This window comes from Candoia aspera, chromosome 4 (genome assembly GCF_035149785.1).
Source record: "Candoia aspera isolate rCanAsp1 chromosome 4, rCanAsp1.hap2, whole genome shotgun sequence".
NCBI classification, from domain to species: Eukaryota; Metazoa; Chordata; class Lepidosauria; order Squamata; family Boidae; genus Candoia; species Candoia aspera.
In genome coordinates, this window is record NC_086156.1 from 8924616 (window position 1) to 8952123 (window position 27508).

The following is a 27508-nucleotide window of genomic DNA, read 5'->3' on the forward strand; positions in this document are numbered from 1 at the left end:
CTCACAGTTGCTGGGGGAACATGAGTGGGAAGATTGCATTCCATTCATGTCCTGCTTGTGGGCTTCAGTATAGAGTTCTATCAGGACACTATACTAAACAAGATGTGCTTTTAGAGAGATCCAGCATGGTTTTCATATTCTTCTGAAGAATTCCGTTCATGAAAGGAATAAAAATTAATTCTACTGGCAAGGATAAGGGATAGCTATGGAAGAAAGCATATCTGAAGACTTCCCGTCCCTATCTCCTGCTGTTCTTGCTATGATCAATGCTTAACAGTATAGATAATTCTGAGTCCACCCTAGATTTCTCCCAGGCTTCTTACAGGTTAGTTGCCAAATTGTTTGATTTCTTAGTGCAACCGCAAACTTCTACAGAAAACCAAACATTCAGCAAACAGTAGAATAAAGGTATACTGATAAGATTTATTGTTGCTTTATGGGCACTGGACTGTTCAAAACACCCAAATCAGAAATCTGGGTTTGGGAATTACCATAAACTAAGACTTCCTGATTGATTTTATCTACTTGCATGAAGGACAGAGGTGAGGAGCAAACAATGTACTGCATCAGCAGACTGCTCATTTGCAGTGAACTAGGATAAACCAGACCACCTGGAATATTATCAAAATGGAACAGGGAAATATAATTGACAAGGTTAAATTAATGCTGGAAAAAAGGAAAATAGGGTCAAATTGAGCCTGACTACATTTTGAATAAACTGCTATGTAAGAGTCACAAAAGTATCATGAATTTATTATTCAAGTTAATATACAATAAAATCTGAATGCTGTCAGTATTTAATAAACTGTGTTTATACAGCTGTTTCTCCTCTTTCAAAATATTCCATCCATATTATACTTATTCAATAGTAGAAACCATGCTAAAACTAGTTAAATAGTTGCAATTCATTCATAACTTGAATGTAAACCAAGTTTTATTTCATTAACATTTTTTACTATTTATATAATTATTGTAAAAGTCAAATACTATTAACATTTAGCTCACACGTAATATCTTTAGCCTAGATTTTAAAAGCTTGCCCTTTTTTAATAAATAAAGCTTTGCCGGTGATCACACAATATTTCTGATATCCCATTCACTTAATATATAACAGCCACGCACCTTTTTTAAGCCAGCAAAGCCTTCTGACTCCAGAAAGAAGAAAGCAAAGGGCATCAATATAAACAAACAAAGATTGGAGAAGAGGGAAGCAAGATTCCATAAGCCTGAACAAAACAAGAAAAGATATATATATTACTTCTGAAACACAGATTTTTAAACATAGCACCAAAAAAATGACTTTTAATTTTTTCCCTCTTGCCGATCTTTTAAGATGTAGAGGCGGTAATTTTAGATGGTCTTGAAAACATTTCTGGTTCCATAAGCTGTATTTTTCATACAAAGTATTTGTCCATAAACTAAAATGTTTTCTTAAATGCTAACAACACATGCTTGGTGATTACTGGCTTTCACAAAACGTTAGCAGCAGAATGACAGAATTTCTACTGACATTTTCACTGCTCTGAAGATTCAAGATATTAGATATTAGAGCTCTGTATGCTTCGAAATGATCAGGAAGAAGTGTTTCAAAAACTCTGCAAGTCTTTTTTTTCAGGTTTCTAAACAAGACTAAAAGCAAATGCAGCTACTATAAGGAGACACATTAAAGGCACAGCTGTTTTAATGAGTCAACCCACTAAAGCAGTTCCCTCTTTTATGTTCCCATACCTTCCAAATTACCTCTTCCAAATAATTTTTAAAGCATATTATGTATCAGACTGAATGCCAGATGGGAATTTTAATGGTCCTATTATCTGCCAAACATTGCCTGGTTCTTTGAAAGTTACTATCGGTAGCACAACTGGTTCCTTTAAGGTCCGAAAGAAGACCATGAAGCAAGCAGTTTGGGCAAAACTCCTGCATGAAAAAAATCCTCCAGAGAATATCTTGCATGCATAATCTGTTCTGTACCATGTCAGATACATTCATAAATACTGGACACAGACTTATACATCTATGTTTGAACCATCATACCAATCCTCTGAAGATAGTTCTTTAGCATCAAAAGAAAGTGTAACACAGTGAAGGAAAAAACGAGATAAGGATTGCTGAATGTGTAGGAAAAAATGCGTATGTATCTATCTGTTAAGAAAACGACAACGTATGAAGAATTCTTCTATCAATAAACACAAAATTCTTGCCAGCTTCAATCTGATGTGATATCAGGATTAAGGTATTTAACTATAAGAAAACTGCAATTAAGTATTTCACCAGGTCCGATAAAGCCTCACCCTTGCCTACAGTGTTTTGTGGAAAGGAAAGCAAATCCCGTGTAATGTGCATGGTCAGTTTGTACTATATTCTATCTCCATCTGCTGGGCACAGATAAAATAGGGGGGAAAAAATAGTTCATACTTGGCAAATGTGTTCATACTTGAGCATTTCATAGCTTTTTAATTTATTTTTCTTTTTTCCGTTGCTTTCTATTCTGAGATTTAGAACTGAACATATTATAAGGTCTTTCAATTTTGTCTTTACTTTAAAAGATCACTTATTGGGGTTGTCAAAATTATTGTATAAAAATGGTGGAACTACTTTCATTACAATGTGATATTTTTGTTTAGTTTCTGCAAATACAACACATTTACATTAGGTGTAAAATATTTTTTAAGATTCTGAAAATAATTCCCAGGTCGAAGAGTAGCTACATCAAACTCCTTTTGCCAAACTCCTTTAAAGTATCTTCACTGGAAATGGAAGTACAGAAATAATTGCAAAAATTATCCATTTCAGAATGAGAGAGCAGCACCAGAGAAACATGTATTCAAACAAACCTCACATAATGTGGACTTCCAATATTATACAGACATTTCAAGCTGCTATATTACTGGCTATTAAGAAAAGCCACACAACTATATAATTTCCTGAATAGGACTTCCAAATTCTATTAAAATAATCAGGCCCTATCTGTTATTCATTTATTAAACATCCCTCAAGGTAGCATATGTTTCCAGTTCCCTTTATTCTCACAACTGTCTTCCATGCCCTTCTGGGTCTGGCAAGAAGCATATATGCTGCCCTTGAAGGCAAAAACACGCTACAGTATAACACATTACACATTCAAACAGCAATATTTTATTACATCATACTAACCATGAATTAGAGAACCATTCAACCACTGGATGTAGTAACTTTGTGGAAAAGAAAGCAGAATCTCATTGCTGATTATTGAAAAAGGTAAGAGGAGGACGGCGCCAGCTGAAACAGCAAGAGTAAAAGTGCTCAGGAACAGCCTGAAACACAAAGAGATGCAGTATGTTTAGCCTCAGTGCAGCACTTTTGAAGCTAAGAGAAGTTTAAGCAAGCATTTTATTTAAAAGCACATGTAAGCTACCATTCTTCAAGTAGAGTAAATGCTGTAAAATTTGCATCGATCGAAGATTTTCTGTAAATATAATTGAACTTGCATTAAAAATAAAATCCTACGGGGCTGATACCCTAATAAATTTCTCTAAGCTGATTCACCATATAATCATCTGTATTTCATCTGCAGGATGAAATTCTGTATTTAAAAAAAACATACGGACACCACATACTAGATCAGGCCAAGCAAGCAGTACCTGCCCAGAGTTAATGGAAGCACTCCCTCTACTGGAGAAGACCGGAACTCCTGGTTCTAAAAGGATCGCCCGGCATATCGAGACCAAAAGAACATACATGATTTCAAAAGCTAAGGAACACAGCAACTAGTTCTGTAGGCACACAGGTGTTAATCATTTTCAAACATCCACTCATGGATGTCCAAGCCCAATTATGAAATTACGGGAAATTTAAACTGGTTTCTCAGAGATATGAAGGCCCACTATTGAAAAAAAAAGAACTCTCAGTGAGCATGTCTACAAGAGCTGTTTGGATCTCAGCCACAGAATTTACCAGGGGGGGATTAACTCATGGGATTAAAAAGACCAACTTTTGAGTAAAACAACTATTTGCTTAAGAGTTTTTTCTTAATACAATCTATACAGAAAACAACCCAATATATTTTGATCCTATCAACTCCCAGGAGCAAAGTCAGTTAACTGCAGAGTTCCAGCTACGTGCATGAAACTTCTAGCCCCTCTCCCTGGTTCAGATCTTCGAGTTCCTGCAACTCTTCTGGGTGTCAAGACAAAAGGACTTGTTGGTCCCACTCCAAAGACGTTTCAAATCTTATTAGACGGGTTTAAACCTTGTCCCTACCAAGCAGGTTGAAGCACTTAAGTCCCTGAGCGTCAATGGCAGTTTTCACATAGAGGAAACTTCCAAGCGCATTTTCTAGAGCTATGCACAGTTCAATTTTCTAGAGCTATGCACAGCACGCGGTGGCACTGCGGGTTAAACCGCTGAACTTGCCGATCGGAAGGTCGGCGGTTCGAAACCGCGCGGCGGGGTGAGCTCCCGTTGCTAGTCCCAGCTCCTGCTCACCTAGCAGTTCGAAAACATGCAAAATGTGAGTAGATCAATAGGTACTGCTTCGGCGGGCAGGTAACGGTGTTCCGTGTAGTCATGCCGGCCACATGACCCGGAAGTGTCTACGGACAACGCCGGCTCTAAGGCTTAGAAACGGAGATGAGCACCACCCCCTAGAGTTGGACACGACTGGACTTTACATCAAGGGAAACCTTTACCTTTACTATGCACAGTTCAAAAATGTTTAGGGTTAGAAGCGATTTGGAACCTATACAAGGCTATCATTCTCTCTGCTTCTCATTAAAGCAGCCATTTGTGTGACAGTGCTTAGGCTTCTGTGCAAGAGGGAGAAAAGTTTCAGCTCTGGAGTTAAAGACACAACTCTTTAACAAGTAGCAGAAAGGTACAATGCTCAAGGAAGTCTGAGAACACTTCCTCTAACTCATTTTGAAAAACCTCTGGGAGAAAGAGGTAGAAGAATTTGAACACTGATTTTGACTATAAACGTTTGATACACTGCAGTTGCCGGAATCCTTTCATAATGGCTTCACAGCTTTTCTACAATAAAGATACATCTGAGCATTTATATCTTGGAAATCTGTTCTTGTTAGCTGAGGGATGCCTAACACTGGTAGCAGTGAAAGTTGAGTTCCTTAGTCTGTTGGTGGGAAAGCAATCTGGTCTCAGGAAAATGTATATTCATACTGGATATGACTTGCTTCAATTCCAAAACATTTATCAGGCCAAAAGACTAATACTTTGAAACAGAGGGCTGTAGCTGTTGCAGTTGCTTCAACCATAGTTGCAGGGTACTGATCAGGAGTTGGTACAGGAACCACTGGCCGTAGTCGATTCTATTCCACCTGTTCGGCTAGTGGGTTCCACATCTGGCTAAGTGCTCCATTTGGGTCACATCTTGGCTCTGATACTGGAGCAAGACACTGGTATCATAACTGACAGCAGAGTTCCAAAATATTTGTAGTCACAATGTAATATTGAGTCTATAGATAAAAAGTCTCCTACCATAGCAGTAAGTATGGGCAAATCCAGATCTCATGCTTCACCCTAGGCACAGATGAAAATCACAGCACTCTGAACACCTTAACCCCATGTTCAAGCTTTGGCTTACTCAACAGAAGGCTCACAGACATGGCTAGGTAAGATTTGTTTCTTTCTTACAGCCAAGAATGAAGACATATATACACAGAAAGTGGCCTACAGCAACATACAGAAGTCAAAGCCTATGTATAGTTTTAAAGTCTAGACTTCTTTTCTCCTGCCTTCCTGAATCAACAGATACCTGGCCATTCTTCTGATGACCTTGGAAGGCCCTTGATCTATATGGCCATAATCTGGGAACAGCTGGTCCCCGTTCCTCCCTTGTCAGTTTCTTTCCTTAGAGAAACTAAAGTTGGGAATCTTTGAAGGAATATTTCAGAGCTTTACTGTATATGAGAATGATAGTGGTGTCTTGTAGAATGGAATTGAAATGAATGCTATTTTAGCATTCAACAAAATACTGATTAAAAGGATGTCACCACATGCCATGAGAACGTTGGAAAATTGTAAGGTTGCAGTTCAGATCACATACAGAGAACTGTTAAGCTATGGATGGGGCTTGCTCATGGAATGATTGTGCGACCTGTTTTAACGTGTATGTAAAGGCTGCATCTGTGCCTGACAATTGGAAGAGTACTATTAAACTTCCCCTATACAGTGGGGAAGATACAACACAGAATGCAAAACCTACAAAGGAATGATGTGTGCTTGGGATCGTGTTTCACAGAATTAGGATCAAAAGGGTACAAAAGGTGACAAGAAGCAAAATTTGGAAAGTTCAGTGTACCTTTTGCAGTCAGACTCTGATAGATTGTATGATGTGTATCAAAGGAATTAATGATTGACAGTTATTTGTTAATGACAAAAACTAGAGCGAACAGATAGGTTAGTGTACCTTGGTAGAATGTTTATTAGAGACAAAAAGATAGAGAAACTTTAAGATGTGCAAATGCTGGCAGAAAGCTAGCGGACAGTGCGTTGTTGGCTGAAAAGAATGAATATCCATTGGAAAAAAACTAAAATGGCTGTATATAGGAGCATGCTGCTGCCCCTTTTACTACAAGGAAGTGAGAGCTGTGTATTTCAGGGGAAGCATAAAGTAAACGGAATGCAGGGGGAACTGAGTACTTAAGTCTGTGTTAATACAAGATGATAAAGGGCTGAGAATTATTAGGTGCTGACTGAATGTGGGTTGAATACAAAAATGAGTGACCAGTACAAAAGAAGTACGTTGAAGTGGTGTGGTCAAATAGAGAGAACGAATGAGGATCAAATTGCAAAATAAATACATAAAAGAAGAATCAATGAGTCAAGAGGAAGGGAAGCCTGAGAAAGTCATGGTTGAAGAGAGCTGATGAAAGAGAAGTTTAAAGAACAAAAGACAATGACTGAAGGGGTATATGGATGTGGTGGAAGAGAGGATGGTTTGAAAGGACAGAAACATATGGAGAGGTATAGTAAATAGTTTTGGCATACGCTTGTTTTAACAATCTTTTCTTTTACTTATGCCTTGAATTTCTTTGACTTACTATCTCTTACCCATTTTCTGTGCTCTGCCTAACATTGCTTACCCTGAAAGGGAGTAGATTATAAACATGTACTTAAGTATGTGTGTAACTAAGACATTTCATAGAAGTTTCAAATAAAGGAATAATGGAATCCAGAAAATAAAAACACCTTATTAAATATTCCTTTATGAAAAACTGATTGTAAAAAAGAGGTAGATTTTCCACAGTAAGTCTTAAGTTTTGGGTTTAGGGTAATAAACAAAATGACATTTGAAAGATTAGTCACATGAAAAGGAGAAAAGCCAGTTCTCATAATAGCCAGGGAAAAAAAATTGTTCAGAAAAGAAATCAGTTATTATAGATTCAACTTTACAGAAAAAACTACTTGTGCTTGCAATGAAAGGTAATGGCTGTGATAGATCAGCTGTCAAAAATGGCAAGTAAGGGGGTAGCTATTCTCACTAGTTGCATTCGTTTTGATTTACAATGTCTTACTGTCTGCAGCTTGCATAAAGCGATTACAGAAATGCTTTCATTTTTATAAAACAGGAAAAAAAATCTTAAATTACAGACCTCATGTTATATATTTGATTCTGTATATTACCAAACTAAGTCTCACTCATTTTCAGAATGGTATTATTTCCATGTTCTCTAAATTAGTGTTTTTGTTACAGCTAGCATATAATAAGTTGACAAATTTAAAAATATAGCAGAACCATAAATATACACAGTGCAGTTAAAGCATATCTTTCAAAAGGCAATTTTGGTTGCCCATTAATAATCCATCAGGATAATGCATTGTCATATTACACTTAACTAAATATTCATTCACACATGTTCCTCACATTCTCACAACACACACTGCCATGTAAATAGCAGGGGAACAACTGCGTGCCTAAGGTCTTGACCCAGAGGGTTATTCTGAGAGGTATAACAACATACTACCAGTTATTAATCTGAAGAAGAGGATGTACAATTCCCTATCCAATCACCAAAAATGTTTTTGCATAAATGCAATATAACTTAGGGTTTAAAAAAATAATAAAGAATAAATAAATACCATAGGTAAAGGTAAAGGTTTCCCTTGACGTAAAGTCCAGTCGAATCTGACTCTAGGGGGCGGTGCTCATCTCCATTTCTAAGCCTTGGAGCCGGCGTTGTCATAGACACTTCCGGGTCATGTGGCCAGCATGACGACTCGGAACGCCGTTACCTTCCCGCCGAAGCGGTACCTATTGATCTACTCACATTGGCATGTTTTCGAACTGCTAGGTGAGCAGGAGCTGGGATTAACAACGGGAGCTCACCCCGCCGCGCGGTTTAGAACCGCCGACCTTCCGATCGGCAGCTCAGCGGTTTAACCCGCAGCGCCACCGCGTCCCTACCATAAATAAATACCATAGTCTACACATTACTGATTAGTTAAAAATAAACAAACACCATTTCTACATATTACATTACTGATCATTTATATGTAATTTCCAAAGAACTGTGCATAGTTCAACACTCTATTTAAAAAAACAAATCAACAGACTTTTAGGTAACAATGTACAGAAGTGAATTTTCAGGTGAGAGCTGAATATGTCTCCAAGAGACCAGACTGGCATTTAATGATCTTTCACTATTTGCTATGTATATTTTTATTCAGTTTAGTTGATTTAATGCCCTATTTTAATGGCTGCATCTATTTTTAACTTACATTATTTTCATTGCAACTGTTATCTACCTTCAATGATGTGTAAGCACTAAAGTGCTAGGATAAAAATTTATTTATTTATATAAAATTAATAAATGCTGACTAATTTTAGAAGTGGATTCCATATTCTAAGCATTCTGACTTTTTAAAGAAAACAGTTTGCATCATACTTAGAACAGACTGATTGAAAATTATTGCACTTAAGACATTGCTTTCAACAGATTGGCCCTAAGCATGACTAAATCTGGATATAACCTAAAAAGGAAGGAATAAGCTATCTTCATATGTGGTCCTAATATAGCTATTTTGTTCATACATAATATGAGCAGAATAACTAGATATTAGTATTATAATTTGTTTAGAAATTTTCCAAGCAGTATAAAATTTCAGCACTATCACAATCACCAAGGCTTATCACCCTGAATCATAAAACAGGAAGTACTTCTTTTTCTTGTGTTTCTGTATTTGCATAGTTCTGAAATATATTGGGAAAGTGAAGATATACATACGAAATTCTATTGACAATAGCATCCTCATCCTCTTGCTCATCTGAAAAAAAAATGCATATTTTAGATTACATTTTAGTGTCACAGCTATTGTTAAGTGTTTTACTTCTGGTCTAATAGCTAAAGCACTTGAGTACAACTTAGATTTCATTGGTCAATAATATAATAAGAAAATATAAGAGCCATAAATAATAGAGAAAATTAAAAGATGTTATTACCAGGACTTAGAAACAGTCATCACCACAGAGCAACAATTAGTTACACATTAGATGCACTAAAATGGAAATGGAAATGCATGTTTTAATTCACATCCGACTGAAAGAACAGATAATATTCAAGTACATCCTGATTTATTGTCACTGCTTCAAATCCAACAAACTGAAACATTCAGTATCCAACAGCAAATATTCAAAATCCTGCATCTGTATGCAAATCTCACATACATGGGTGGAAAAAACATATATGCTGTGAAGACACTAGAAAATAAAGCATGCCTGTAATGTAATGAAGAAGGAAAATATATATTTAGATGCTCAACAAGACTTTAATATTAAATACTTTAAGATATATTAATTTATGCATGTAGTGTAGCTATAAACTACATTAGCTATTTTGAACTCTTATTTGGACCAGCGGGATCACATTCATGAAACTATTCATAAGATAAAAACAAGGCACCTGGAAGTAATTTGGTAGCTAGGTGGCAGTATGACACAAAAATCTGTTTTCTTTCAAACAGCCAGCAAGTGACTCAGAGCGGTTTACAACAATAAAAACTATAAAACAATTAAAAGAATTTCAATTAAAAGAATTAAATTACAGAATAAATATACATGGCCACCAAGTAAGCAGTGCATAGGTGTTAATATAACCAAGAAATGGAACCATTCACATATTCAGGAAAGGCCAACAGGGTCGGGGACATCCTAATCTCTGTAGGGAGGATATTCCAGAGGGCAGGCGCTACGGCTGAGTACACACGCCTTCTAGTCTCCACCAACTGACATTCCTTGGCTGATGGGACCCGCACATACCCAACCTATCAGATCAAATTGGATGGGCAGAAACAACTGTGAGAAGACATTCCCTTAGGAAATAAGCTGGTTCTGGGACACGATTATTTTATATCATATAACTGCTCTACATTATTCAAAAGCAACACTTGTGGGGTAGTCATGGGTCCAGATCTAAAGAGATAATTGATTATGGTGCTTCCCTGATTAATCTGTACTCTTTTCATAGACTGGTCATTCAAAAGAATAAAAAATCCTGCCTCTAGTGATAGAAAGGGAAGGCTAAACTTACTCTACTCCTTAGTATGTATGAATGCCTATAGATACTCAACTGCAAACAATCATAAAATCAAGCTACCTAAAGTACTAACTCTGTAACTCAGCTTATTTCTTACCAGATACAAAGTCTTTCCAGCTAAAAGAAATTTGCGGCATCTAAAAAGAATCTCTTAGCTATGTATATGTCATTCCCCAATACCTGGAGATGAAAGGGACACTCAAGCAGTCAGCTAACGTGCAAGGGACATTCAGACAGACAGCCAGAGTGGCCCTTATTTTCATACTGCATAACCTCAAAGATCATTTCCATCTGCTTGGAAAAGAGTACATGAGCTACGAAGGTGATGAGAAACTAAGGAACACACAGTTGCTCAGTGCTGAAGTACATCTTCAGACCATGACTAGAATGGAAAAGAGAGCTGGAAAAGAAATGGCCTGGTGTAAGTACAGCTGGAATGCGGATCTAACCACAGCATCCCAAATCACCATGTGACACATTAACCCATGCACAAATACTCACTACTACTCATGAACCAGATAGGCAGCAAGCTACAGGTTAGCTGTTCTATACAAGATAAGGTTACATTGGTGCAAAGAAGTAACAGAGCAGGAATGGGTGTTCCTTTTAGTGCGATATCTTGAAAATACAGCTGCTTTTTTTTTTAACATGGCAAAAAGAGCTCTTGAGCCCTTCTCACTTACAGCACGAAATCACTCTGAAGTGGCCAATAGCAACAGAGGGAGGGCAGAAACATTGGGGAATCGTAACAGCTGTTTAGAATGGTACAATAAATTCCAAGGCCCTATTCTTGTCCAGGAGAACGAACAGGTTCAACTGCTTTGTACAATCCTAGAGGAGGTATGCACAATATTTTTGCAAGTAGAAAGTCACACTTTTTAAAAATGCCTTTGGCCTCTGAGAACTGCAGGAGGTGTGGCTATCAACATTTTTAGCCTGGGGAAGGTTAGGAATTTGGGGGAGTTTTACAACATGTAATGGGTGCCTTAAGCTCTTACTTTGTCCTTAAAATTCTCACCAAATGGAGAAAACTAGCCTACTTTTAGGAGTTTCAAGGGATTTTTTTAAAGGTAAACTGGATGATTTAAGCACAAGGCATACATGCAGCAAGCCAATAAAAAGAACTTGAAAAAGACAGCCAGAAGCCATTAGGACAACAGGTACAGAAGCAGCATGCATTAAGCCCAGAAGGAGACTCAGACTGACCCACCCTCACTCCCTGGGGTGTAACAGGGAGGGAAGGAAAAACACAGGTAGACTTGCAAGATTCTATTAGTATAACCTATATCAATAAAGTATGGTTCTAGTCTTCCTGTGGAGTCAGTTTCCTGTTCTACCTCATAAGACTGACAATAAGGCATTTTACTTCTTAAACCCCTCAAACGCTAGAGCAAAAAGTTTGACCCCAGACACAGGAGGGTACTAATAGAGTCATATACAACTTGCCAACCGTAAATTTATATGTAAAAAGAACCTTTGTATGTCAAATGTGCCATGGCCATCCCAGTTCAATTTTCCAACATAGGCCAGAAAAGAGGAAAGAGTGGAACAGGTTGAGTATCTACTGAAAAGACTTTTCTGCTTCTCAAAGGTATAAAAAAAATGTATAGAATTTGTCCCCCATTGCAGACAGGAACTTGGAAGTTAATAGGAATTTTCAGGAACAGAGAATCCCTGACGGTGGGACAAATAGATTTAACAACTTGTAAGTGACACTTAAGCCATGTCTGAAGTTATAACTTAAAAGTATATAAATGAAAAATGTAAGTTAAAAGTTACAAATGAAATACTTAAGAAAAACAGATCTACTGTAATCCAACTGGAATATGTACTAGCAGGACATAAAGACAACAGCATTTCCCCAGTGTGGTTTCCCAGCAATCATATTTCAGAAAAAAATATTTTAAAAAAAGTCAATAGGCTGAAAGGGCTCATAATGAAATAAATGCAAATTGGGGAAAAAATAAAGTGATGATGCAATTTGGTTTGGTCAAGCTCTCTAGTCAAATGCAATTATGGTAAAATACTTATTACATAAACAGATATGCATCCTTCCCAAAACACTTTCCAGCTTATTTATTATCATTCACTATAGAAAATATATGAATGCGAAACCAGTTACCTGCTTTCCTCTTGTATCTTCTGATAATGAAGTAGGAAACAATATACAGTATCGCAAACAAAAGAAAACAGATCTGAAAGAGAAAGTTTCATAGTTGAAGCAATAATTTAATTTCTGAAAATATTAAAATGGGGCAAATTATAATAAAAACAATTATAAAAATGCCTACTGTAGATCACATAATCAAAATGCAAAGCTTGTTTTATTATTGCTATTTCTACAGCTCTTCTTAGTACTTCTCTTAGTAACATACTATTTCACATGGGAAAAAGACAACAAAATACAAGAGGAACTGTTGTTGTCAGTTGCTGTCGAGTCGTTTGCAAGAATGGAAATTGCTGAGAGGAGAAGCAAAAGCCAAGAAAAATAAAGATCTCAGGAAGGAACTTAACGAAGAATTTCAGACAGCTGTTAGAAGATTACAACATCTGTAAAGGCACTGAAGATGAATACAAACATTAAAAAACAAGGCAAGTCTTCCAAAAGATTTCCAAACTCAGAAAAAGGTGCCAACCTCAAATTGTTAGGCTAAAGGATACGAATGGACAGATAGTAACTGATTCTAAGACAATTCAACAAAGATGGAAACAGTATACTGACATTCCGTACAGCAGGTATGTCAACTTCAGCACTCCATTCATTACCAGGTTGGAAAGCTATAGGAATTGATGGAATATCTATAGGAATATGGCAAGCAGCAGAATGATCTGTAAAGGTTTTAACCAAGCTATACCAGCAAATCTGGAGAATGATACGGTGCCCAACGGATTAGAAGAGGTCAGTCTACATATTAGGACCAAAGAAAGGAGACTCAACAGAGTATGCAAACGATTATACAATATCCTTAATTTCACATGCTAGCAAAAAATGCCTAGGATCAACTAACACAGATTAGAGCTCTACGGAAAGGAAGATGCCAGATGTTCAAGCTGGCTTTAGAAAAGGCCAAGGAACAAAAGACACTATTGCTGATGCACAATGGATAATTGAGAAAGCAAAAGAATACCCAAAAGAAGTGAATAGGTGCTTCATTGATTATGAAAAGGCCTTTGACTGCATCAACCATACAAGCCATAGAATGTGGGAATCCCAGACCATCTTCCTCATGCAAAATCTATACAAAGAACAGGAAACCATAGTCTGGGCAGAACATGGTGAAACAGACTGGCTCCAGCTTGGCTAAGGAGTGAGACATGGATGTATACTCTCCCCATATTTATTCAATTTATATGCAGAATATATTGAGGCAATCTAAACTAGAACAAGATGACTGTGCTTTTAAAATTGGAGGAACAAACATCAATTATCACTGCTATACTGATGATGCTACTCTGATAACTGAAAATGCAAATGATCAACAAGCTCTAATAATAAAAGTGGAGGAGTGCAATGAAAAAAATGGGACTGCAATTAAATAAAAAGAAGACCAAACTTATGACAAAAGGTACAGCAATCAGTCTTAGAATTGACAGTGAAGATATTGAAATGATGGATAGCTTTTGCCTTACAGAATTGACTTGCAGCAGTAAAGGAAGAAAGAGAGCCAGTTTGCTCTAGCGGTTAAGGCACCAGGCTAGAAACCAGGAGACTGTGAGTTCTAGTCCTACCTTAGGGATGAAAGCCGGCTGGGTGACTTTGGGCCAGTCACTCTCTCTCAGCCCAACTCACCTTGCAGGGTTGCTGTTGTGGGGAAAATAGGAGGAGGAGGGAGTATTCGGTATGTTCCCTGCCTTATTTATAAAAATAATAAAGGCAGGATAAAAAAATCTAAAAAAAATACACTGAAGACTAGCACTTGATAGGGTAGCCACAAAGGCCTTGGAAAAGATACTCAGATGTGGGATGTGTCTATACCTACAAAGATCAAAATCATACAGGGAACAGTTTCTCTTGTGACACTGTATGGAAGTGAAAGTTAAGACTTTAAAGCAGCAAGATAGAAACAGTACTGACACTTTTGAATTTTGGTTTTGGAGAAGGCTCCTGAGAACATTATGGACAGCTAAGAAAACAAACAAATGGATCATTGAACAGAACAACCCAGGGTTCTCATTCAAGGCACAAATGACCATGCTCAAGTTACCATCTTAGGACATACTACGTAAGGACCTAGCTCTGGAGAAATCTATCAGGCTAAGAAAGGTAAAAAGAAAGAGAATGACCAACAGCAAGGTGGATAAACTCAAGTTCAGCACTGATGGGTGCACTGTTGGAAGATCTAAGAGCCAGTTGGAGACAGGTCATCCTGGAGAAAATGACAGCAGGTATCACATAAAAATACATTAAAAGGAACTAAATAATAGGAGAGGAAGCACAACCTGCTAAATATAAAACCAGAGTGACTTGGGCATTAACGTAAATAAAAAGCAGAAGTAACATTTGCTCAAACTTCTATTTTTATTGCTTAGTGCTTCACCTAATAGGGAGATACACAGCTCCAGCTGAATACAGGCTATGCAAACTTGTCCATTGGGAAGCAGTACAGATTCCCCCTTTTGAGTTTACAAGATATGGCAAAAAAAAAGAAGACAGCATGAATCAGACAATAGCTGTTTCAGTAATCCAGTAAGTATGCACTGTGAAACAATGCAAAGTTGGATGACACAAACCAGAGTAATTCACTATAACGTTATTTGGCATTATGTAGCAGGAGGAACAATGGAAAAGTGAAGTCTCAATATACACAGGAATTAGGAGACTAGTTGATTTAGGATATCATAATATCAGAAAGGAGGACAAATTATGTACATTTGCACTTGATCGTCACACCATTGAAAGAAAACCAGTGTGGTATACAATGATCACTCGTTCAGCAACCGTTCAAATTACAATGATGCTGAACTTACGACGGGTCCTCATAGTTTCAGCCATCGCAGCATCCCCACAATCACGTGATCGTGATTTGGGCACTTGGCAACCGGCTCACAATTACAATGGTTGCAGTGTCTCACAGTGACGTGATCACCATGTGCGACTTTCACTGCCAGCTTCCAACAAACAAAGTCAATGGGGAAGCTGGCAGGAGGTCACAAATGACAATCACATGACCGAGGGACACTGCAACCACATGGGATTCACCTAACTACAGCAACTGAGACCACCACAACTGCTGTTGTAAGTTGGCATGATCACATGACATCGCGCTTTACAACCATGGCACTTAGTGACAGAGTTGCCAGTCCCAATTACCATTGTTAAGCGAGCACTATATGTAATTATTAACATGCTGGATTAGGATTATTAAAACTCAGGAAGTTCAGTAAATGCTAGTATACAATGGAATAAGTGGCATATACTTTTATAAATAAATATAGTTAAAAGTGTTTTACAACTACTATATACATTTCCCTTTTAAGTGAGAAGAGAAATGTTCAAGACAATGTAATCCTATGCAGATAAGGAAATTTTATTTATTTTATTTATTTATCCAATTTGTCCCCGCCCATCTCCTCCCATCAGGGGACATTTGCTAGAGGCATAATGGGGGAACAGAAGGCTACATTTAGCCACAGCCATAGTACCTGTAAGAGAATCTGTGCCCTCTGTATTTCTATTGTAGGATTAAGGTAAAATGACCTGAAGTTCAGTAACTCTCCATGTTCAAATCAGGATGACTTAATGTTACAAGGCAGTTTAATAGCAAGACAAAAATAGGTAGTAAATTAAGCCAGGATTCACCAAACTCTTCAGGAACCAGGTGCTACATTCCAAAACTGCATCAATTCTCACAAGCTTTCAGAGTCCTCAACTCCTTCCCTCCCAAATCTCCCAAAAGAATGTGAAAACCTCATGAAATGTGGTTGTCTTATGATATTCAGGGCACTAAAAAATAGTTAAAAGTAGCATGTTATGAGGATCCATGGATGCTCTTTATGGCTAATGTGGGTTATATTTCAATGACTTACACATATATAATTTTTTTAATTTGGCATAACATTGCAATCTAACAATATCGGTGATCTGTATTCTCCACTCCTGATACTATATAGATTTCCCATAATTTACAATTCTTTTGAAAGAGAATGATACAGCATGCATCACCCAATTTTGATATAAAAGTTCAAAGGTCTGCATCATATACCACCTTTCAGTTCCCATATCTATCATAAGCACAACTAAGCATGCTGTTTGTGGCAGAGCAAAAGGGTAATTATTACAAAATCGATGTCTGTGAGCCAAATGTCTATCAATAGTAAAAATCAGTGAAAATGTTTCCCATGATGTCTGCTGTCTACATCTAGTAGACTTCAGAAATACAATGTTAACAGGGCTGAGAGGACTGCAGTCCCCATTCTAGAGAAGCCCTGGTTCAATGATGAAAGTGTGGAACCATTAAACTCTATGTTTGGACTGCTTCTGGTGGGGAATGAGGTTTCCCAGAGGCTCAAAAGGGCTTGGAAATGGCCATCCTGACGTGCAGAAGCTAGAAGAACAACAGTGAAAGAACTTGTAATCACATTCCTATTGCATCTGCCTTCACCACCAATACGCAAGAGAAAAACATTACATTATTAACTGCCAGGGTAAAAAAAAAGAACACTTCATAAAAACGGTGAAGCTGATTTCTTAAAGAGGGGGGCGGGGAGGAGGGAAAGTGCCTTGAAAGCCGCGAAGACCCAAAGCCAAACTGTCCCGTGTAAAATGCAAGACGGTGACTCCCCAAGCGCCCCCCCCCCACGCGCGCGTGCAGGCCGTCGCCGGGGACTCAGGTGGAGAGCAGCCCCCGCCTCCCCCGGGGACAAGGGGCGGGCGGGCAGGCGGGCGAGCATCTGGAAGGCAGCGCCAAAGCGGCCCGCCGTGCCGGACGGCTACGCACCGTGTACTCCCGCACTTGGCTGTGGAAGTTCTGCTCGCGGATGGTCACTTCGTCCGCGTCCATCCTCTCATAGCCCCCGCCGCGCAGCCCCCTCCGGCAATGGCGGCTGCTGCCCCCGAGCCTCCTGCCTCCCCGGAGACGGGCGAGCGACCATGGCCGGTGGGCGACGCCTGACGCACGGCACCCTCCTCAGGCCGGGCGGGAGGCGACTCCGGCCCAACGCGCCACTCACGGCGACGGCGGCAACAACAACAACAACGGCGGCACAGCGGACGCCCTCACGTTCCGACGCTGCCCCGCCCCTTCCCTCGCACGGGGCGCGTCCGACCATCCTGCGGCGGAGGGGGCGGGCCCTGCAGCGGCGGCCTCGCGGGAGGCGGGAAACTGCGCCTGCGCAAGCATTGACAAGCGGTAGGGCCGCCCGCGGCCCGCCAACTTCGGCAGGCTCGAAGGGGGAGGAGTCTCTGAGGGTAGTGGGCGGGGCTGGTCAGGCGCCGAGGCGGGGTTTCCAGAGCTTCTGTGGAAGGACGGGCCAATGGCGCGGAGCGAGGCGCGCGGAGGCGGAGCGTCGGGGCTCGGCGGGGCGCTGAAGTTGCGCGAGGGAGCGCGCTCTTGAGGTGGAGTTGTTTTTTTTTAAACATCCTGTGGAAGGGAAGTCCACCCTGTTTGCGGTATGGAAGATGCATGTTTGGAGGAAGATAAAATGCGTTGGTTGGGGATTGCAATAGGCGAAGCCAAGACTAGCCAAACACGTGTTTTTTTGTTTATTTATGAATGTATAAGCCTCTTCAGTCAAGGCTGCTCTGGGCTAAAAAAGCAGCAGTAGCTGTAGCCAATGCAATAAGGAAGGTAGCAAACAGTATAGTACGGTGTTTCTCAACCTTAGCCACTTTAAGGTGTGTGGACTTCAACTCCCAGAGAGTTGAAGTCCACACACCTTAAAGTGGCTAAGGTTGAGAAACGCTGGTTTAGCAGCATAAAAGAAGCATATGTTGTGTGTAGACTCAGCGACCAGTAGATGTGCAACTCCAAGCATAGAGAAGAGATGCAAATTTTAATTGTCTCTTTGTAGTCTTGTCCATGATAATACATGAATATGTTCATTTCTAGCTTGCACAGCCTGTAAGCCCAGCCTTTGCAGTATGTAAAATTGCTCTCGAGCCAGGGGCAGTTCTTGGTAATGATGCCGGCACATTGGTGCAGTTCTCTTGGCAATATACGGTAATTACTATATTTTTATCCCTCCTTTATTTTTGTAGGCAATGTGCATAATGCTTCCACCACCTATTTTCTTCACAACAAAAACCTTACGATGTGGGCTGGCCTGAGAGTCACCCAGCAGGCTTCTATGCCCACGAAGGACTAGAAGTTAACAGCCTCCCAGTTTCTAATCTAGTAGCTCCTTAACCACTACACCAACCTGGCTCTCTTAAGGATTCATTCCTGCCTTTTTTCAACTTCCAAGTATAGCCTTCAGCCTTGCATTTTCCAGATGATGCCCCATCTAAGTACTAAAGAGGATATACAACCAACCAGTATATACAAACCAGAGCTATTAGTAGTACCTTTTTGAATTGCAGCTTGATAAAGCAAGATACCATGAATATATAATTTGAATATATCAAGTTGCAGCCTGATATACTCAAGGTACTGAAGAGTTTTGAGATTTGGATGCTCAAAGCGTATTTCTAATGTGGGAAAGCTTGAGGCTCATTGGTCCCTTAAGTTTCCAAGTTGTGTTAACAAATATGCAAGTCTGAAAGAGTGGAGGGCTACTCGCAATCCACGGAGACCAACTTTTCCCAACCTGGTGCTCAAGAGATGTTTTAGACTTCTTCTATTTATTTGTCTTATTTCTGGGTGAGAATTAAGGACGTAGATGCAGTGCAGAATAGTGGATATCATGTTTGGAAAGACAGATGCAGACTCATCACAGAGCAGTTTCCTACAGTATTTTAGTTTAGGAAGAAACAGGTTTAAAGACTAACGGGAATGTCTAGTGAAGATAACCTAACAAACAGAACTGTGATTTTTCTATATAAATGTTCATTTTAAGACAGTGGTGGACCTGTATTTTAACTCAGCCTAGCTATAAGCCATCAGGCCTTTCCCAACTATTTTTTTCTGGGGCTTGATGCTTAATAAAAGCCTAAGCATGTTTGATGTGGTTGCTGCTGGTCTATTCACTGTATCGTATTACCACAGGATGTCGATGAAGATTCTCAGCCATCCAGGTGGAATTGTCTGTAGGTTGGGTCATGGCAACCGGATTTCTTTCTTTTTGGTAGAAACAACTGAAGAAGCTGCTTGGACAAGCAGCAAAACGTTTCTACCAAAAAGAAAGAAATCCAATTGCCATGACTCAACCTACAGACATTACCACAGGATGTTTGCCTATTGCTTTTATTAAAACAACCACTTTAAAAAGCATATGCAATCATTAATACATCAGGTAGAAGATTTTAGGCTAGTCCTGTTCTTGACATTCTACTTTTATGTACGGGAAGAAAAAGTTATATCAGAGAACATTGCCACATTCCATCACACAAACTAAACTGTTTATTGTTTCATGTCATTGAAAAAGAATGCAGAAATGCATGCAGACATGTCCATAAAATTTTCTTGGCAGCAATATAGAAGATTTACTATTGCCTTCTTCCAAGATATTGGAGGTTTTGTTTAGGGGTTTGGTTTTGTTTTGTTTTTGGTTTGGTTTAACTTCCTAATCTAATCTACAGCCTCAGGAATTCCTGGAGACTTCCCATCTAAATACTCATCAGATCTGATCCTGTTTAGCTTTTTAAGATCAGCAAGTTCATTTCTGAAGAAGGAATGGAAACTTAGTGTCATATATTTTAAGCTTTCCTTTGGAAATAAAATAAATGATTATTTATCAAAGCAGTCATAGATGTGTTGGTCCATGAAAAGAATCCAAATCTGTAGCAGGATAATACTTTTGTTGGCCAGACCCAAATGGCACAAAAATGTATGTAGCTTTCAAGTTTTCTGGAGCTTTTTCATTAGGTGAGATGTTGCAAAAAAAAACCAGAGGATGGACAGAAGCTAAGGAAGTCCAAAAATTTGGTCCCATGTTTCAGCCATCAGCTCCACAGTTGAAAGCTGGTCTCAGGATGAAGGCTGTTAGACTGAATATATTAATAGTGTTATTTCTTTAATATTATACTTAGGGCTTGGGGGTGTCTGTTAATGGTTTTCCTACTAACAGATTAAGGTGCTATTGTATCTAATCATTTTGGTCGGGTGCAGAGGTTGAATTCAACTGCCCCCTTTTCGAATGTTAATTATTGCACCTGGGGGGAGGAACCTGCCGGGACTTGTTTCAGTTCCTCTTTCTCTTCTGTGCCGGCATGTAGCAAGCCAGGTAGCTCTCAATGAGAGCCACATCCTTTAAATATGTTTTGCTTTTGTTTTGCTTTCTGTAAATAAATTATTTTTATAGATATGCCTGGTGTGTGTGACTTTTCTGATGTCTCCTGGGCTAAAGGCTTTCCCAGCAATCTGCCAATAGTGTCCACTTTCCCTCCCAGCCCTGAAAAATACAAAGGCCACCTACTTACTATTTACAACCTGCCTCCGCTGGCTTAGAATCTCTTATGGCAGTCTTTTCTTTTAAAACATTCAGTATCTCTTTCTCAAGTATGTTTGATTAAAGTTTTCACATAAATTCAACACTGGGTTAATAGTGTATCTGTTCTAATTGCAGAGCCTCTAAATGAGAATTGTCTTGCATTTCTTTTTTTCATCTTTCCCATGCCAAAAAATGAGAAATCTTTGCACTTTCTTTCAGATGCAGATGCTGTTTCACGAGCCCTTTGGAAATTGACCCTGCAATCATCAGGGTAAGAGCTTCTAGTACCATAAAAAATTAGATTTATAGTATATTTCCTGAAACTGAATGGCCCTTTCCATGTTTTTTTCTGAATTTCCATTGCGTAGAAATGATGCATCAGTTCCCCATCAATAACAATTGCAGTAGAAATCTACTATAAATTTAAAATGACAACCTTTTGAAAGTGCAGGGACGGTAATCTTAGAAAATATAGTCATTCTGAATTCTTGGGCAGAACTGTTGAAAACCTTTGACCAACAGTTGATCACCCTGGGATGTATCTAGACACATGTTTAATGTGGGAGTACGGAATTTGTTTAGGGTGAGCAATTCTTGGAAGTGTTCAGCTTGAATAATTTTCCAGTTATTGGATGTTATTAGGTTTTAACAGTTTATAATTATGGAAAGCTAAACTTTGTGCAGTTTTTATTTCATAGAGAACTAATGCTCTTTAATCCACCCCAGAAAATGAAAAAGAAAAGGGGAAGGCATGGTGCTGTTAAAGCATACTTGAAAGGTCCCCTGTGCAAGCACTGAGCACATGCCCCCCAAAAATATAGCAATAAAACAAAACAGGCAACCATCCTAGCCATACCAGTTAGGAAGTGGTTGAATCCAATGGGTTTATCTTTGAGTAACAAAATAAAATCAGAGCTGCATAGCATGGTACAAAAGTATTAGGGGAGAGAAAACATCAGCACCATGTTATTAAATTGCTTGATCAACATTTCCTAGGAATATTTGTATCAGGGGAGCCACAGGCTGAGAGCAAGCTGCAATTCAAGGGTTTTCCAATCGTCTTAGCAAGGTTGCCGGTGGGCATGGAAAGGTTTTAATGTGCCTAGAACCAGGGGCAAGAAAACAGCAAAGTTCTCCTTGTCTCCACTTGATCAGGTTTAGAGCATTTATTCTGCATGCTTTGTGCATCCCTACCAATAAAGGGTCCCCATATGCTATACCACATGCTAAATGTTTTACTTCCATACTGTACCACGTGATAATTTGTCAACTTGCCCCCAATTTTATTTAAACACCGTTCCCACATGAATGAGTGCCCTGCTGTATCTCAAAGTATGGAATCTTATGTCCAGCTTTACATATTACTCACCAATATGGATTGCTCTAAGAATAGCTCTTCGATGCTGGATACAGACATTTAACTGAAATATTCTTTTACATTATGTGGATTTACATTATCGTTTTTGGCCAGTTTTCTTTAACAAAAAGCCATGCATGTTTCATGAAAGCTTCTCCCCCCCAACCCTGCAAGAAATCTTAAGGCCTTCAATCACTTTTTTTTCCTTACAGTTAACAGAGGGAAGACTTAATCCTTAAATCATTAGGGTGCTCCTTCCTAATTAAGTTCAAATGATTTAATGCCACTTCAATACCTCTCTGTGTTCAGATGATAAGAGGGAGAACCTTAACATCCGTGATTTCTATCAATAATTTTATTGAAGCATAATGGTTCATATTTTTTAGAAAACATTCACTGTCTCTTATGTCTCATTAACAAAAATGAATAGATTTCATTCATCTGGCAGAGGAAACCTTGAGAATTCAATGTTGCTCAAGGACATGACATATAGCCCAGTGATAGCAAATGAGTTGTTCTTTGCAACTTGGAACTGCAGTAGATAAACAAGTGATCTGGTGGTTGGAACCTGTCTTTTTTTTTTCATATATAATGAAAAATACAGTTTGGTATGATTTTTAGAATGGGGTTCCAATATGTCTACTTTTTTGGCAGGCTGCTGAGGATGAAACAGAACACTTTTAAGATGTTTTTATATCCCAAGCAATTGTGGAAGACCATTTGGACATAATGACCAGACTGTAGGTTGAGAGCTGCACTCCAAACATTGGCAGGGCTGGATCCTATTCTGGGGAGGGGTTTCAAGACTTTTAAGTGTTGAGCACTTAATAAGCCTATTTTGTCTATTAAAACTCACTAAGATCTCAACACACGCAAAAGAAGGACTGATTCTTTTGCCCCCACCTGTTCTGGGGGAGCACCCAGGAGGCCACAAAAGAGTAGTATTGGATTGTGCATTCCAGTCACACGTGTGCAACACACACAAAAAACAAGCAAAGCTTCGATCACGTTGTGGCCACCATCTTTAAATTTTGCATCACACCCTGTGGACACCACTGTGGCTTTTCCTGAGTGCTTGCATCTCTGCTTATCCTGTCATTTCTCTTTTGATTATTCTATTGTTCTATTATTACCCTGCAGTGAGCTGAAGTCTCAGGAAACCAGGAGCTAAGCCAGTTGAAGGTTGTTAGGAATGTCAAGAACTACTTCTATATTAATACTGTAGTTGGAGGAGATTCGGCCAACCATCCCCAATCCAGAGCTCTCCAGATGTGTTGGATTTTCTCATAAACCCTAGCCAGCACAGCAATAGGTTGGGGAAAGCTGCTGTAATGATTACAGCTATTAAGTAAGACTTCTGAAAGGACAAAATATAATCACTTACAGTCAGACTGAGCTGGCTGCGCTTAATACAAATTAGAATCAGTAGGACACATTAATAAGAAAGATCGTGTGCAAGAACGTAATCTAAATCTGCTCCATTGAATTATTTCTACATAGGTTACAAGGAGTTCTAGAAGAGTTTCACTGAAGGGTTTTTAGCCCTAATATTAGGCTGGGTTTAGACGTCATGCAGAGGTATCTTGTGGTTGTTTAGGCTTAATGTGTTGTATGAACCTAGCCACCATATAAATGATGGAATTTATGAATCGCAATTTGTGGCTTAGCATGTTGCACAAACACAGCTAATTGTGATTTATTCAAAAACCCTGACTAAGCAAGCCATGATTCATATCACATTTTGTGACAGCATTTAAGATGTGTCGGTATTGAGTGAAATGCACTTTCATTTTGAAGCCCAGCCACATCGGGCTAAGTCAACACAATATCCTTTACTTATAGGACAGAATGTTTTAAAAGCTTGTTGACACATTTGCATTTCACATTTGCATTCCCTAATCACAACTCCTCCATTTATAGTTTCTTCTGGAAGGCACACCCTTTTGTCAGGACACATCTGTGACTTTGCCAAAGGCAAAGGACAAGATGGTGTGGTTCTTGTCAGATTGCTGTAAAAGGAGATCTGAATTAGACTGTGACTCATTCCAAAGCACTCAAAGATATATTGAAGGAGAAACAGATGGAATTTAATTGAAGATCTGCTAGAATTAGCTGAGTAGGCAGACTACGGTGCTTCAGAAGGAGAAACTCTGTATAATTTAATACAAATATTTTAGCACTTCTAAAGTACCTATGATGTGAGATACATACATTTATCTCTGCTGCCTTTGTGGTATGTCACACAACTGACCTGTAAGAATTCAAGAGGATCTCACTGACCAGCCCTAGGACTTGGGTCTGGCGTCCCATAAAGCCTTGAAGACCTGGTTGTTCTCCCAGGTCTTGGGTTGAGATGCATGGGGCTCCTTGTTGGGTGTTCATTATTTTTGGTTTTATCTGTATAGAGTGACTGGATCCCATCTTCTTTTCGGTTCGTATTGGGTTTTTTATGATATTATATTGTGATCTGCCCAGAGTCAGTTGGAGTTGGGCAGTGCCTACATTCAATTAATTAATTAATTAATTAATTAAAATAGACCCAGATGTAATCCTATTTAGTGAAGACCCACTGAAATCAATTAGTGACTTGATTTTAAATCCCATTGATACCAGTATGCTTACTCTTCAGTATAGCTAGTCAGAGTCCAACCCATACTGTATAAACTCCAGGTCTGTTGTGCATTCTATCTTCTGAAATTCTGAAGTGATCCAATTCAGATGACATGATAACCCTACACAAACCAGTGCAGTCATCTGTTTCAAATGCAAATTTAGAGAAGGATGGTGTTGAAAGATGGGCATCTTTGAATCTTTGGTTAAGTCTGTATGTCATGCTGAGACATAAAGAAATTATCTCATTTGGTCTTATAACGTTGTCTGGTGGGAATCCAGCCATTGTAGCTTATTCATCAAGGTAGAGCAAACTATGACATAGCATATAATCTGAGCCACTGGCTTCTAGTAAATACTACATTTCAGAACCTGAACTCCTTCCTAGTGACCTGGAAGAAGTAGAATTAGAAGATTCTGTAGCTTTGCATACACCAAATGTTCAGTACAGGGAGAAACAGACTGTGGGGAAAAATTGCACCATTAGGCAGGTCAGTCTACCATGAGAAACTGTCTGAACAAGAATCCTGGTTCTACTTTACAGAGATAACCAAGGCCCTGCCAAGAAGCCCCAAAGCATGGCAATCAGAATGCAGATCATCCAGAGAAGGCAGGGCCTGGTCTAATTATCAAAGTCTGCACAAGAATCAAGAGTGTGATTTAATGCTATCAGTGGTTAAAACAAGTTGTTTTGAATTTGCATGGCTGTGGCTAGCTGTTTTATAGTAGTGCTTCCTGCCTGTTCCCAGCAGATTCATAGACCTCTTTAGCCCAATTTTCCTCATGCTAAGGAGTCAACAGGTCCGCATAGTTAAAGCAATGGTGTTCCCCGTAGTAACATGGCTGCGAGAGCTGGACATAAGGAAGGCTGAGAGAAGGAAGATAGATGCTTTGGAACTGTGGTGCTGGAGGAAAATTCTGAGAGTGCCTTGGACTGCAAGAAGATCAAACCAGTCCATCCTCCAGGAAATAAAGCCAGACTGCTCACTTGAGGGAATGACATTAAAGGCAAAACTGAAATACTTTGGCCACATAATGAGAAGACAGGACACCCTGGAGAAGATGCTGATGCTAGGGAGAGTGGAGGGCAAAAGGAAGAGGGGCCGACCAAGGGCAAAGTGGATGGATGATATTCTAGAGGTGATGGACTCGTCCCTGGGGGAGCTGGGGGTGTTGACGACCGACAGGAAGCTCTGGCGTGGGCTGGTCCATGAAGTCAGGAAAAGTCGGAAGCGACTGAACGAATAAACAACAAGGAGTCAACACTGATTGGAAGGCACAAAAAAAGAAGAAGAGCATCAAATGGTTGAGACCAGCAATGTGCCCTACATCTGAGTTGAAGTTCATGTGGTTACTGTTTCCAACATGTGTTCTGACCATCCTTTTTGCTTGCTCTCTTGCCAGATTACAGATGAGTGCAGAAGGATGCTGTCAGAATGGTATGTCAAGTCCACCTTCCCTTAAGCTCTCAGACAGCAAGAGAAATACAAATACTGCATTATGTGATGTCCATGTGTATGGGTTTTACATAGAAGGTGGAGGTTCTTGAAACTAATGCAGGGTATGTAATCATCTAAACTACAAATGTCCATGAGTTCAATTCCTGGTAGAAGGTTTGAAACCCATAGAATAAGATCTGGCTATGTACATCTGGCAGTTCCCAGTAAGGATGAAACCATTCATGTACCAGAAGAATGCACTTCCCACATTGTGGGAATCAATGCTGCATCCTTATCTGCACTCCTTCCAGCAGAAACATTCTGCTGCAGCACATAACTGACCACTCAGGATGATTTACTGATGATTTTCATGCTGGAGCAAAACCCACAGCAATGCCTTTGTTTTTCATTTCTCCATCATCTGTTCAGTAATGAATGTGGGTTTTTCTCTTTTATCTATCTATCCATCACACTTGAAGGAATTAAGGTTCTGTGCTACTACAGACTAACACAGCATACCCAGTGCATTCATGGCTTCTGGAACTGTTCCATGGCACCTTGGATTAGAAGCATTCTAAATTCAATCATGTTTTCAATTGTAGTTCAATACAGGTATTCCTCATTTAGTGACCAGAACGGGATAGCAACTAAGCAAAGCAGTCGCTAAGTGAAACCATGTCTGGGCTTATGATGCTACTTCGGCTTTCCTTTGCTTTACAGACCTGTGAAGGTCATAAATGTGAGGATTGGTCATAAAGTTACTTTTTCATCACCATCGTAACTGTGAACAAATACTAAATGAGGCAGTCGCTAAACGAGGACTACCTGTACACCTTTAAGAAGCTAACAGTAAGGTGGCACTGCCCCACTTCATGGATAACCATGGCTTAGAAAAACACAGTCACTACTATGAGTCCATATGTGATGCTATATAACTTCTGTATGAGATACATCTTTTCTCGAGTTCATGGTAGTGCCAGACAGCAGGACATCTCAACCAGCAAAAGGAGCAAGCATACAGGTGTGCGGGGATGGGTTTACACTGG

General features: G+C 39.4%; 1 protein-coding gene and 1 long non-coding RNA gene across 5 annotated transcripts in view; one reads left to right on the forward strand and one right to left on the reverse strand.

Annotated features, from left to right (window-relative positions):
* LMBR1 (limb development membrane protein 1) overlaps window positions 1-17755 on the reverse strand; it is a 57829-nt gene extending 40074 nt beyond the window's left edge. For 2 of the 4 annotated variants that reach the window (XR_010067927.1, XM_063303382.1), the window contains exons 1-5: window positions 17468-17755; window positions 12652-12724; window positions 9222-9261; window positions 3154-3293; window positions 1123-1226 (exon numbers count right to left, since the gene is read on the reverse strand). Coding sequence is in view for 3 of the 4 variants with exons in the window: in XM_063303382.1 (XP_063159452.1) it covers window positions 1123-1226; window positions 3154-3293; window positions 9222-9261; window positions 12652-12724; window positions 17468-17530 (420 nt within the window). In the remaining variant the exon portion in view is untranslated. The remainder of the gene's footprint in view (window positions 1-1122; window positions 1227-3153; window positions 3294-9221; window positions 9262-12651; window positions 12725-17467) is intronic. The other 2 variants (XM_063303381.1, XM_063303380.1) reach the window with 2 other exon arrangements.
* Window positions 17756-17921: 166 nt separating this feature from the next.
* LOC134496160 (uncharacterized) lies at window positions 17922-23281 on the forward strand. The gene is made up of 3 exons (XR_010067863.1): window positions 17922-18084; window positions 21276-21327; window positions 23068-23281. It is a non-coding gene; the product is annotated as an uncharacterized LOC134496160 (long non-coding RNA).
* Window positions 23282-27508: the final 4227 nt, after the last annotated feature.